This window comes from Microtus pennsylvanicus, chromosome 5 (assembly GCF_037038515.1).
Source record: "Microtus pennsylvanicus isolate mMicPen1 chromosome 5, mMicPen1.hap1, whole genome shotgun sequence".
NCBI classification, from domain to species: Eukaryota; Metazoa; Chordata; class Mammalia; order Rodentia; family Cricetidae; genus Microtus; species Microtus pennsylvanicus.
The window spans coordinates 117,969,070-117,983,623 of record NC_134583.1 but is presented as its reverse complement, the minus strand read 5'-3'; the positions used below and the strand labels follow the sequence as shown (position 1 = coordinate 117,983,623).

The window sequence follows — 14,554 nt, the reverse complement described above, 5'->3', positions numbered from 1 at the left end:
GCTTTAAAGAACTCCAGACATGTCTGTCAGGGAAGCTGAAGCTACAAATCAGACCAATGAAGTGAAAGCATGCATGTTTTCACATTCCTCGGAGTAGCAGGTCACGTCAGTCAGTAATGCCCTCTCACAGACATTTCCTTCTGGAGCTTTCTAGAATAGTTAGCCCACAATTATGTTACGAGGGAAATCTGTATGGCATTGTTTGAAAATATAAAGCTTGGCCCCAAACAGAATGTAATGAGTTTTTATCCCCATTCCATATGTACAGACATTGTGTACAAACACGGAAAGCACTGAGCTACAAAATCTTCCTTGGTTCTCTGGATCAAACCTTCCCGCTCTCATAGAATTGTCAAGCACTTCCCTCAGTGTAAGGTCTGGCTGCCCCAGTAGTGTTGCCATGGAGATCATTAGAAAAGGGAGCAACCTCATCAACGACCACAAAGTGACACCCACCTTTGCTTTTCCTCAATTCCTCCACAAGGCACTGTGCTTCCTCTTGTACACGGTCCTCAATGCTCCTCTTCCCCATCCCAAAGTTCCGCAGGGTCATGATGGAGAAACGCCGGATCTCCCTCCATTTCATCCCATTGCTGAAAAGGATTCCTACCAGGATGGGAAACGGGAGCTAGTCAGGAAACTGACAAGGAACCGGCACATGGAGCCATGTGGATGACCCAGAGCAGCCGGAAGCTCATCCAGTCCTCATCTGCATGGCCAAGGCCCAACTCACGCGTGCACACTTTTGTGCTCACACTTACCAAGGCCTCTGTTTACTCTTTCCGATATCGGAAAACTGCCTCTTCCAGAAAATTCCTCTCCGAGATTAACAAGGGCCTCCTTCACAGCTTCATAACCATGCAACACCACAGAGGGCTTCGTGCCAAAATACAGAGTGAACACAGGGCCATAGACTTTGGAGAACTGGAAAGTTGGGAGGAATAACCAAATAACAGTGAAAATAAAATCAGTATAATCTACTGATGTTATCATACTATTGATGATTTTTTTTTTTTTGCTCCCATTTGGTTGCTGGATTTCATACATAAAAACAATGTTGTTTGTTGTAGCTGCCACGGGCAGAATGTCCCCCATTTGCCAAGAACTTACAAGGGAAATCCTACATAGACCATCACAACTAACCAACACCTTGAGCTACATTTATTAATTTTACAGCTAAAGAGACTGAGGCTTAAAGGAGTTCAATCATCTCAGCATTACATAAATAAAAGACCCAAATTTGAACCTGCTTAGTGAATTTCTGTTATCTGTGCAGACAGTCCCCAAAGTCCACACTAGACAAATGTCCAGCTGCTATTGAACTTGCTCTTTTCAGGGGATTCTGTGACTAATTAGAAATCTATAAGTTTTTAAGTCCTTTGGGACTGGGGATATGGTTTAGTAAATGCTTGTTATAACGCTTGCTGTGCGATCATGAGGACTGGACTTCAGATCCCAGTGAGTGCATAAAAAGCTAGGTGTTCTCAGGTCAATAATTCCAGCCTTGGGAAGGCAGAGACAAGTGGATCCTGCAGCTTGATGATCAGCCAGATGAGCCAATCACTGAGATCTAGGTTCAGTGGCCTACCTGGTCTTAAAAAATAGGATGGAGAAACCATTGAAGACACTCCACTTCATTCAACCTCTGGCTTCTTTACCCAGACACACAAACATCTACACACACACACACACACACACACACACACAAGCTCAGAGAGAGAATTTATGTGCATTATAGCATTCCTCTATTCCTGGCAATGGCACCCTAAATACCTATGTGAATATTTGCTGTAAATAAAATAGTTAAATAATAGCCGAGATTAATTTTCTTTTGACACTTAGTAGAGAAAAGCTCTTACGTTGGTTAAGGATTTGCTGACGTCCTTCACGTCTATCTGCAGGATGTTTCCAATAAACGGAAGAGGAGTGGGGCCAGGGGGGAGCTTCCCTCTCCCTGAGCTCTGTCTCCAGAGTGAGAGGAGAAGCAGACAGGAGACAGTGAGTACCAGGACTGTGACCAGATCCATGGCAGCCTTCTCTTCTCAGGAGACAACGTGAGCTTGCATTCCAGAGCTTTTATAATGCTCGCTGTGAACTCAGCATGTGCCTCCGAGGCATGAGGGACCAATCAGCGAGGTTTACTCTAATCTTTCTTCTTTGTGGACTCTGGCCCGTTGAAAAATACAAACGGAAACTGTTCTTCACTCTCACACACTGCTACTCCACCCTGGAAGCGTGTCACAACTGGCCCAGGGTGCGACCCATGGACTGTGATTTTTGTTTTTGAATTCACCACAGGTGATTCAAGCATGCAACCTAAACCGGCGGTGGGGGAGGGACAATAAAGTAAATCATTTGTTCAAAAGATTGTTGAAACATTTGAAACAAATCACACATATACACACACATATATATAGTAATATTTACTTGATAAAGCTTCCCAGTGATTGCAATATATGCCTTAAAAATGGAGCCCTTTTTAAAAATGCTTTAGTGTGCTGTAGTAACACTAGAGTTGATTAATCACCGGTTAAGCCACGTAACTAGCTCGGTTAACATGCCACACCTTTTGCCCTTTGACATCCTGCAAAGCCCTTTTGGGCAGAAGATACTCTTTTCACCCCCTCAGAGAGTGCAGGCTACCAGACTGGCAGTGGCTCAGCTGGCAGAGATCGCTCGGGATACCCACCATACTGACCATTGACAAAATGAGACCGTGTTCTCCAGAAATAAAATCAACAGCACAGCTTCTCCCTTTCGTTCCCTCAGGATGGGAAACTCTCTCAGCTGAGGGTCCCAGGCAAAGCCCCCGGCACATTGTCCTCATTTCCTGCCATGCTGTGCTGCCTGGAGCGTCAGGAAGGATCATACCGATGTGGACTCTCTCAGACTTTCCACGAGAGTTTTCTCACTATTATGCTATGCCCAGGCGCTGCTGTCACTCACCTGATTTCTTTAACGCTTGTGGCGCTGTTTTCCTGTGTGAGTAGTTGCTCAGATGGCTGATTCTCTTGGGGAAAGCGTGCTGATTGCTGACTATTCCACCCTCTTGCTCAGGCTTGGCTCTGCGGAAAAGCCTATTCTCTGAATAACTTCCTCATTCCCCAGCAGCCCGCACTCCAGAAGCAACAGCTGCTTCTGTGGGTTTTTTTTGCCTGTTACCATTCCAGATGAAGAAATACAGGAACACAGAACAGACTGGGAGGAGGGGTTCAGAGTTAGCTAGGTAGAGCTTCAGGCATGTGCTCTTGGGAGGGATGGAAGAAAGGACTTCAGCATACAGACCCACTGCCCTGACGACCACAGAGGGAGCTGGTGGAGGATATGGACCACCATCACTAGGGCACTTGGGAGGGATGGAAGAAAGGACTTCAGCATACAGACCCACTGCCCTGAGGACCACAGAGGGGCTGGTGGAGGAAATGGACCACCATCACTAGAGCGGAGCTTTCACACAGGAATGACGTGCAAAGCTGTATCGGTCCTCAATTAACCAGTACGGGGAATTGTCCTTAAATTTTTTAAATTTATTTTTATTTCCTCTTCATAGGAGTTTTACCTGCATGTATGTCTGTGTGAGGGTGTGAGAAGCCCTGTGTGAGCGGCCATTTGTGTTCTGGAAATTGAACCCAGGTCCTCTGGACGAGCAGCCAGTGCTCTTAACTGATGAGTCATCTCTCCAGTCCTCTTAAATTTTTCTTTTTATTGGCTGCATTTAAAATGTGCAACATGATACTCTGATATACACATTTAAGTGATTACTATACTCAAACAAAGCAACATAATTCACCACTTTACACTAGTTACTTTTTCTTCCAAGCAAAGCTGTGCTTCCTGGAATTCTGGAAGAGAAAACCTAAATCTGTCCTTTCCCCACCTTTGCAATGAGATTTATTATTATGCTATACCCAGGTGTTAAACTCTGCGGAACTGGCATACAGCTCAGTGATACAGAGATTGTCCAGTATGTACAAGGCCTGGGGTTCATTCTACACACACACACACACACACACACACACACACACACACACAGCTACTTTATAGAAAAGTTTCTGCTTGGTAGAAAGGTTTCCATTTATATTACTATACCAGTAACTATTAGCTACTTCCCTTAGGTGTTACTTGACATCACTATACTTTTTACCTAACTCCTAATTCTTCCCATTTCCTCCTGCCCTCCCCTGGAGATGACTGGTTCTAATTCACTTCTGTTTGCTAACTCGCTTTTTTCAGCCATATGAGGTCACAGTTTCTTTGCTTGGCTCCTTTTACTCAACATGTCTTTCAGGCTCACCCATATTGTGCTAAATAAGGCTGAATGCCACATTGTACACATACGAAGTACCATATCTTTATCTAGCTATCTGTTGTTGGCCATTTTAGTTTCTAACTGATCGTTTTTTTAATATTTACTTTTCATTTTGTGTGCACTGGTCCATACACACAAGTGCAGATACAATGGAATTTCCAGGGGGTATTGAGCCACCTGACATGGGCAGTGGGAGCCAAACGCTAGGCTTCTGCAAGAACAGCAGGCACTCTTAATCACTGGGTCATCTCTCCTCCCATTTCTGTATCTCGGCTGTTGTGAATAAAAATAAATTTGCGTCATAATTTCAAGCTACAGCACAGGAAAATTAAGTTGTACTAAGAGCCCAAACACACAATGTTTTATTACCCATTTTCCTGGGATTCCTAACAATTTATAGGAAGTTTCGCACCTGTCATATCTCTTGGGATCCTCTCAAGCTCCCTTACCCATTTTGAGATTGGAGGGAACTGAACCTTGGAGAGTCAGTGCTTTGGTCAAAGACACACAAACTAGGTGGCAGAGCTGGGACTGTAACCTCTGTCCCTTCTGTTTCACATCCTTCCTTTTGTGAAATGTTCACTTTGTATGGATTCACCAACACTTACTCATTGTGTAATATGATCCCAATGTTGATTCAACCTAATCAATGACTTCCAAAGTACACATTACCTAGGTAAATAATTAACACACCAGCTAATTTAAAGGAAAGTCAGAAAAGTTTGGTTTTATAATCTTGGAATTTGAGTGACCTCATCCTTTTATCTTTATTACATTTCATTTAGTTAATTATTTAATATGTGTTTGCATGTATCGGCTTGAGGTCCACATGTGCCATAACACTAGAGGTCAGAAAACAGCATATAGGAGTCCATTTCTCTCCCTCCACCATATGGATCCCTGGAATTTAATTCATTAAGTTTGGTGACCAGTTAAGCCATCGTGCCAGCCCCAATCTCAAATCTTAGTAAGTGCTTTAACCAGGACAAAGAGAAGGAGTTATTTTATTGTTTGACTCATGTGTTATTTTGTACTACATTAATTCAGTTACAGTTGTAGAATATTAAAGATATGTTTTATTTGTTTAGGCTGTGGGACATTCGTTTAATGTTGCAAAGTTGTGTTACGTTCTTTTATGTTGCATTTTAACTCCGTAAAGCTGTGTTACTAAGCCTGTCTAAAGCACCTGATTGAATGGCACACACACACACATATTCCTAATTTCTAAATATATAGATACCTGCTCAGTTCATGTGATGTTACTTGTATGTATGATGTTTTCAGGGCTGACCACTCAGTATTGGAGAACTAAATGGTGTGTCTTTCTTGGGGAAGACTATTTCTCCCACTCTCAGCCTTCTTTAGTCGTCTGTAGTTCTTTCTCTAGGGTGGAGGCCCCATGAGATTTCCCCTTCCATGTTAGCAAGTCTATTTGTGTCATTCTTGTTCCGGCCTTATTTAGGCAGCAGTGTTGGTGAGGCTTCATGGTGCAGCTTCTCTGCCATCTCTAAGAAACAAAGTCTCACCATAAATTACAATCTTTCCTTCTTCTCTCCCATTAAGATTCCTACGCCTTAGATGCAGGAATTTTGTTGTGGATGATCCGTTGGGGTTTGGCACCACATAATCTCTTATTCTCTGCACTCTGATCAGTTATGGTTTTCTGTAATGGTGTACATTTGTTGAAAGGAGACATTTCTTTGATGAAGGGCAAGTCCTACACTTACCTGTAGGTATAACAATAAATTTTTTGGATGGAATAAAAAATTATGTTGGATTAGTAAAGTGGTGGTTACAGCCCTCCTCCAAGATTCATGATTTTATTTGCCCCAGGAAAGTTTGCTAGGTTTCCATTATCAGGCAGAGCAAGGGCCTTAAGTACAGTCAAAGAACTATTGGTTAAATCAAGGCATGCACCACCACCACCTGGCAAACAGTGTTTTAAAAAATCTCACAATGAAACCTATTGTGTGTATAATTAACAAATATTAGTAAAAAATGAGCAGGAAGAACAACTATACTGCTATAGAGATGTAATGGGAAACCAAACACAGACTCAGACACAGGTCTGTGTAAGAGTTCAGGAACTTCTCTGCAGAGCCAGCTGAAGGACAAAGGCCTAGAAATGTCCCCAGGAAAAGAGAACCTGGTTGATAACATGGATTCAGGCAATGGAGGACAGAGTCTAACAATGAAAGGATCCAAGATCAGAAAGAGAGAGCCTAAGTCACAGTAAATTTAAACATTTAAAATAGGGAAAAGTCAGCCCATTCTACACCAATAAGCTGAAGAGGAAGGAAAGCCCGCCAGGCAGGGAAGCATAAAGATGACCAGTCTGAGAACATCCCCATTAAGTAGGTAGATTTTTGAGGAGGGAGGACATAAACTGAGCTTCACTCATATAAAAAGCTTACTTCTGGACTGCAGAGATGGCTCAGAGGTTAAGAGCACTGGCTGTTCTTTCAGAGGTCCTGAGTTCAATTCCTAGCAACCACATGGTGGCTCACAGCCATCTGTAATGAGATCTTGTGCCTTCTTTTGGTGGGCAGGCATACATGCAGGCAGAACACTATATAAATAATAAATCTTTACAAAAAAATAAAAAAAAAACTGCCTTCAGCCTAAGGCCCAGGTCAGTAATATAACACAAGCAACAGAGCAGGCTGTGCCAGCCCTGAGTCTGGTTCAGAGCCACAGACCTTCTGGATAAAGCAGCTGTCGGACTTCAAGGGAGCAATGGCAGAGCCTTAGTGTCAGACAGACTAGAGTTGGTGATGAGCTGGAGACACTGCCCTGAATTTTGGGCTCCCTGCTTACCTATGGATATGACATCAGGAAGTGCTGAACAGTGGTCCTGAGAAACCTCTGAAAAGAGCTAAGTCATGGGGATCAGGAACACAAAAGCTGAAGCCCTGTTCCCAATGACTCATTCTGGGATAGGCACTGTGTTGGTGAGCAAAAGGGCTCTTAATAATGATGAAATGGCTAATCCAGCTGCATGCTCTCAGAGAACCACTGATTTAATCTAAAACATTCATCCATAAGGAGGTAGCTCACAGTTTGTACTGGAGAACCAATCGAACCAAACAGATAGTTCCAAAAGGAAATTACCTAAGAAAAAAAGGAACTACAGAAAACCAGATCTCTAAGACCACAGTTTTCAACCTAGGACAGAACACAAAATGCAGCAAAAATCACACAATGGAATAGTATCAAACAGAGTATCTTAAAAGTCATAGTAAGATAAGTGGGTTGCATAATTAAAGTTGCCCCCACAAAGTCAAGTTCATGTGGCTTTCCTTGTGAATTCTGTCAAGTGGTAGCAGCAATGCTATCTTTGTTTCAAAAGTAGAAAGGACTTTTCTCAGAAAGAAGAAGAAACACTTTATTTATTATCAAACATCAGTATCACTAAGACATCAAACACAGCAAAGGTAGCACAGAGAAATAGAACTACATGCTAATATGCTCATTTATATATTCACACAAACTCTAAAAAACTATGTCCATTAATCAAGCAGTATATGACAAATAAAATTCGTCATACAATGGTGCTTGTCAATGGAAATTCAAGTTAACTTTTTTAAATGAAAACTTTTAAAAAAATAGTTTATTTTTTAATTAAATTTTTTTCATGCAGTGTATTTTGATCATGTTCCTTCCCCTCCCCACTCCTTCCAGATCCCCCACTCCTCTCTACCCCTCCAACTATCTCTGTCATTTCTTTTTTTTTCAGTTGAAAAAGAAATTTTAATGGTGAATTTTTACAATGTTCCAAACAGTATTAAATAATATTTCACATCTCAACTACAGCAAGCATGGCGCTCATCTCTAGAACTGAAGAAGCATTGGTAGGTTCAAACTTCTAATACCATTTGTGATGATAAAGCAGAGTTAATGTGTGATTTTTTTTTCCTGTGTTAGCAAAGGGGCATCTTAGGCATATTGTCCTTCTCAGTTGAATCAGAAGTTTGTATTTTACATCACGGATCATGGAATATCTCTGTCCTTTCAAAACACAAACATCAAAAAGGCAAAAGCAAAAAGCAAAGCCTGCAAAGACAAAAATCAAAACAAACAAGCAACAGACCAATAAAACAGAAACAAAACAAAATGTCCACAAATAAAAACATGGAGTTAGGGTTGCAAAATTGGTCACCTGTGAGTGTGGTTGTAAACCCAATGATGCTCCACTGGAGAAAACCTTCTCATTTGCCAGCAAGCATCAACTGCAAATAGCTTCTTGGCTAGGGTAGGACACTGAGTCAGCCACCTTATCTCAGTTCTGGGATCTCTTGTCTTGCTTTAACCTCTGCAGGTCATATGCATGCTGCTGCAGTCTCTGTGAGTTCAAATGTGCTTCAGTCCTGCTGTGTCTGGGAAACACTGTTTCCCTGAAGTCCTCCATCACCTCTGGCTCTTACCATCTTTTGCATTCCTCTTCCATATAGATCCCTGAATTATGAGGGAAAGAGTTTGATGAATGCATCCCATTTAGGATCGAATGTTCCAAAGTCTCTCACTCTCTGCACATTGGTTGTGGTTATCTGTCTGTGTGAGTATATATCACATGTATGTGGGTCCCCACAGAGGCTAGAAGAAGACATCTGATCCTCTGGAGCTGCAGTTAGAGGCAACTGTCAGCCACTAAACATGGGTGCTGGGAACTGAAATCAGTGCCTTAAGAAGAGCAGATAGAAACTTTTAAAGGAGCTGTATACTTTTTTCCACATTTCTCAGGCCCTGCATGGAAATACAGCCCCATGTTGTTATGACAAATGCCATTGGATGTACTATTTAATCTTTGCTCTTAACTTTTTTTGGTGGGCCCGCCACCCAGCTCCCAAATAAATCACAAGCGCAGGGCTTATTATTGCTTATAAATGCCTGGTTTTAGCTTGGCTTGTTTCTAGCCATCTTTTTTAACTTAAATTATCACAACTACCTTTTGCCTCTGGGCTTTTTCCTTTTCTTACTTCTGTGTACCTTACTTTCATTCTTACTCCGTGGCTGCCTGGGTGGCTGGCCCCTGATGTCCTCTCTTCTTTTCTCAATCCTCGATCCTTTTGCCCAGACTTCTCCTTCTATTTATTCTCTGCCTACCAGGCCAGCCTATCCTTCCTTCTGCCTTGCTATTGGCTGTTCAGCTCTTTATTAGGCCATCAGGTGTTGTAGACAGGCAGTACGTTACATGGGAGCAAAAACTGAAGTAAAAATGCCTATGACAGCACAAGCATCAGCATTCTAGAGCTCTAGGAAGGCTGAATGCAGTTCCTGGACACCAGAATGCAAATTTTAGTCTTTGCTCTCATGAACTGAGAAGTGGGCAGAAACAGCTCATAGAGCATGTGGAGGATCCAGTGTAGCTTAGCACTCTAAAGTTTGCTCATGCAGTCAAAAGACTGGAGATATGCAGTAAAAGAAGTCCAATGGAAAAAACTCTAAATTCTAATGTGTTTTACAATGTGTGTAGGTTTAAAACAAGGAAGAATATGGCTATAGTTATAGAAATAGTTTAAAATAATAAACTCTTTAAAGAAAGACTTTAAAAGTAATATAAAAGAAAACCATCACATGAGATGGGAAATACAAAGGGAGCATTTCTGGATCCTGTATAGTAGTATTGTGCTGATTTTGAATTTTTTTCTAAAAAGCAAAGGGCATCTGCTAAGAGATGCGGGATTGAAAGAGAGATTGATGAAATAAGCCAGTCTATATACTTTAGGAATGCCTTAACTTTAAAAGTCAAAAAATGTATTTGTTAAATGGAAATCAAAAAATGCTTTGGAGGGGAGGTTTTGCTTTTTGTTCCCACAAGAAGTGAGAGACTGTGGATTCCTTCAGGAATAATATGGATCTGACTTGATCAAGGGAGACTTCCTTCAGGTCCCTGATGAAACTTTGAGATCATTCCCGAGAAGACCAGCGATAACCTTGTTGATAGATATCACCTGTCAAGTTTCTGGAGGTCTCTCTTGTCAGGTTTCAGAGGCAGAAATAAAGCAACAGATGCCAATTAATGCTCATTGCCCTGTGGGCCTTAGCGGACAGTCTATGGGTGTGGCTATCTGGTGTGAGGTCATCTCTTTTTCTTTCTTTCTATTCTTTTGATGTCTGTAGAAAGATTGAAGATACTACAAGAGGCAGTAGGCTGGGATACAGCGAGAGCACTAACCAGCTGTCATCTCTGATTAGGGATGCAGTCATCTCTAATTCAGGAATGAAGTTACACCCAAGGTAAATTCTAGACTAGGATGATGTCATCTGAGGTGATGTCATCTCCAGTAGGGAGCTCCTGCAGCAAGGTGAGATCATCTGGAATATGAACCTAATGTATCTTGAGTGCTTGTTCACTATACTGTATGTGGCTCTTAGCATCCGCCATGTGAGGCTGAAGTACTTCTTAAAAGGCTTGGACTTCACAATTGTAAAGGAGTCAAAGTACTAAGACCAGTGGCACTAAGACCAACAATGGCTATAATGGTGTGTGTAGCTGCCCTTGCAGATTGTGTGTGTGTATGTTCGTGTGTGTATACAGTGTGCTAAACAACTTCCCATCACTGCACACAAACAACAAAAATAAAACCGCCTGAGAAAAATCAACTTAAGAGAAAGAAATGTGGTTTAGAATGCTTGTGGCTCTTGCAAAGTACCAGAATTCTGCTCCCCAAATTACATCAAGTGGCTTAAAACTGCTTATAATTCCAGCTGAAGGGGGTTTGACATGCTCTTTAGGCCTCTGAGGCCACAAGCATGCACGTGTGTGTGATAAATACATGCAGATATATACACATACACATAAATATGAGGGAACACGGCCATGAATAAAACTGTGAGATTTCTGAGACCTTATGAGAAAATTTTGAGGAAACAAGTCTTGTAATCCCTGTTCCTCCATAACATGGTTGATCTTGGAATGTGCTTTCATGCCCCTCCCATGTGTAATAATAATAGAAGTGGGTTTTACTTTACCCATCATGTTACCCATTATTGCTCATAATGATGTTTCCACACACAGGTTGTCCTGGTTGTATGCAACTTGAACTAATGTGGGCTTGCAGTTGTTACTGCATTTTGCTCTTATGGCCTCGCTTGGCCCTCAAGAATACCCTCAGAATATAATTGTCTGATGCTCTGAATAGATAGCTATTGCAAGAGACTTAAGTTCACTTCATTTCTATGCTCCACTCTCCCAGTTTCATGCCACCAACAAGAACATAAATAAACACACACACACAATAAATCTTTTGAAATAAAGAGAGAAAGAAGAAAATGTGGAGATTTTTAATTGGTGTAAATTAGGTCAGGTGGTGGTGTCATACACCTTTGATCCCAGCACTTGGGAGGCAGAGGCAGACAGACCTCGGACTTTGAGGCCATCCTGGTCTACTGAGCAAGTTCCAGGACACCCAGGGCTACACAGAGCAACACTGTCTCTGTGGGTGGGGAAGGATAAAAGTCAGTCACAAGGCAAGACTTTTAAGATTATCCGGGGCAAGATAAAGTTGTGGATCTATTGCTGGGCAGAAACTGATATCATTATGTTTTCCAGTTAAACTGGCCATCAGGGATCAGTGTACATATGAAAATTTTATTAAATTCCTTTTTCCCCAACAGTCCAGTGTTACATATTTTGAGTTACCCTTGATTTTGATTACTAGTATGTATGTGTCTTGGCAAGACAGAATACTGTAGAGACAAGTGATTTTTATTTTTATTTTAGATATCTAGAAGGCAAGAGATGCCAGGCATGATGGGGCATGCCTTTAACCCCAGCACTTAGGAGGTAGAGTGAAATGAGATCTCTCAAGACTTCCAGTCAACACAGAGTTCCAGGCCAGTCAGGGCTGCACAATGAGAACATATCTCAAAAAAGAGTCAGCACAGCAAAAGATTCTTTAGCCTAAAGGGACAATCTTAGGTAGTGACAATGTGGTAATAAATGTGAACATGGGGACATTTACCGGTTAAGGCATCCAGTGTTAATAGTAGGCAGCGATGTCACACTAACCTACATTGTTTTCAGTGGTGACAACACCAGTTATAGTCTGTTATCATTGCTATTCAGACAATTAGTGCCAAGGGACTTTCTTAGCTACCTTGGATTATAGGCAGTGATCTCTGCTGGCACAGTGGCATCTTACAAGAGATTGAAGACAAGGGAGGACATTTATTCAGCAGGTAGACTAAGCTGGAGAGCCAAAGCTTGCCGCATCTAATTATAAAAATGCCTTGGTAGTCATGGTAAACATAAGGAGTTATTTCATGCCCCCAGAACATTACGGGCAGCTAAATGTAGAGTTCTAAGTCTATGAGAGGAGACAAGTAAGAATCCAGCTATTTTTGTTATAATGGCGCATGAGAAAATAGAAACAATTTTTTTTTAAATATGTATTTATTATGTATACAATATTCTTTCTGTGTGCATGTCTGAAGGCCAGAAGAGAGCACCAGACCCTATTACAGATGGTTGTGAGCCACCATGTGGTTGCTGGGAATTGAACTCAGGACCTTTGGAAGAGCAGGCAATGCTCTTAACCGCTGAGCCATCTCTCCAGCCCCCTAGAAACAATTTTTTAATGTTAATAGAAATGATGTGAAAAGTAGAAACATGCACACATATACACAAAATAAATGTAATATATAATTGTAATAAAAATATTTTTAATTAGAGAAATGTAAAAATAAAAACATGCAGTTCCCTTGGCATAGTGCTTGCCTAACACATACAAAACCCCAGTTTTAATCCCAAAGGAAACCACACCACCACAAAGAAACGAGCATGGTAATATATTCATATAATCCCAGCACTTAGGAAGTGCAGACAGGAGTACCAGAAGTATTGGCCTCAGTTACATGAGGGCTTGAGGCTACCTCAGTCTCGGGGCTACCAAACTACCCTAGCACCTCCTCCCCACGGCACTACTTACACAAGTCTCCTGCTACCTGAACTTTGCAACCTTTGGGCCTCATTCTCCCACTCGTCACTGTCCCTAGGCTGACTTTCACTCTGGCCCTGTGCCCGGTCAAATTCATCCTATCCCTATTCTCAGGGCCCCAAGGCACCTCACTTTTAAATAATAGGTTATCTCCTCAAGATGGCAACAGTCAATACCCTCTAAGCATACAGAGTGAGATAATGAGACTCCTTTACCAAGTTTACAACTGGAATTGCAATCTGTCTTTGGTACAGGAAGGTACTCAGCACACTACCAAAGGAGAAATGTAAACACCAACCCAGTAACAAACCTTCTGACCTACAATGGTGTCCAGCTTGCAAGGTACACTAGGTGCAATGGTGGCATGAAGCTTGTGAGAGTAACCAACCAATCTGATTCGACTTAAGGCCCACTCCGAAAGATGTAACCCATAGCTGACACCAAGTACCTGAAGCTAGATAGTCCTGAGACCAAGGTAAAACCAAATACTAGGGTTCTAAAAGAAAAGAAAAGGAAGGAAGGAAGGAAGGAAGGAAGGAAGGAAGGAAGGAAGGAAGGAAGGAAGGAAGGAAGGAAGGAAGGAAGGAAGTTAGGTGCCACTGCCAGGCACCAACAATGTAATTCCTTTTTTTAAAAAAAGTTACTCTATCTGCATATACACTTTTATAACAGAAGACGGCATCAGATCCCGCCATGTGGTTGCTGAGAATTGAACTTGGAACCTCTGGAAGAGTAGCCAGTGCTCTTAACCTCTGACCCATCTCTCTAGCACCCAAACAGCATAATTCTACAGAAAATTGATTTAATTTAGAACTTTAAAATTTTTTTAAAGATGTGTTCTTATTTTAAGTGCGTTGCTGTTTTGCCTACATGTATTTCTTTGTGAAGGCGCAACTGCAGTTACAGTTGTGAGCTGCCATGTGGGTGCAGAGAATTGAACCTGTGCTCTCTAGAAGAACGGACAGTGCTCTTAACTGCTCAACTATCTCTCCCACCCATAACTTAAGAAATAAGTTTACAAATTAAGCAAGTATAGATTTATAGATATTTATTAAAAAAATAATTTGTAAAGCAACAATCAAAAACTGTATACTCCTTCCAAGTATAAATGAAGACATTCACAAACTAATTAATCCCATATTGGGCCACAAAGTATCTTCTAAAAACTTAAGATCATATACATGTGTGATGGTGCAAACTTGCAATGCCTGCACTTGAAGGGTGGAGGCAGAAAGATCAGTAGGTCAAGGTCGTCCTTCGATACAAAATGTAGCTGAAGCCAGACCAGGCTACAGGAGACCTGTCT

At 41.6% G+C, this 14,554-nt stretch overlaps 1 protein-coding gene across 1 annotated transcript in view; it reads right to left on the bottom strand.

The window, feature by feature from the left end:
• Positions 1 to 3,061, bottom strand: part of LOC142850431 (cytochrome P450 2C27) — a 220,325-nt gene extending 217,264 nt beyond the window's left edge. The window contains exons 1-4 of the mRNA XM_075973975.1: positions 2,947 to 3,061; positions 1,860 to 2,316; positions 762 to 924; positions 457 to 606 (exon numbers count right to left, since the gene is read on the bottom strand). Coding sequence (XP_075830090.1) covers positions 457 to 606; positions 762 to 924; positions 1,860 to 2,027 — 481 coding nt within the window. The 5' untranslated portion in view covers positions 2,028 to 2,316; positions 2,947 to 3,061. The remainder of the gene's footprint in view (positions 1 to 456; positions 607 to 761; positions 925 to 1,859; positions 2,317 to 2,946) is intronic.
• Between the last annotated feature and the right edge of the window lie 11,493 nt (positions 3,062 to 14,554).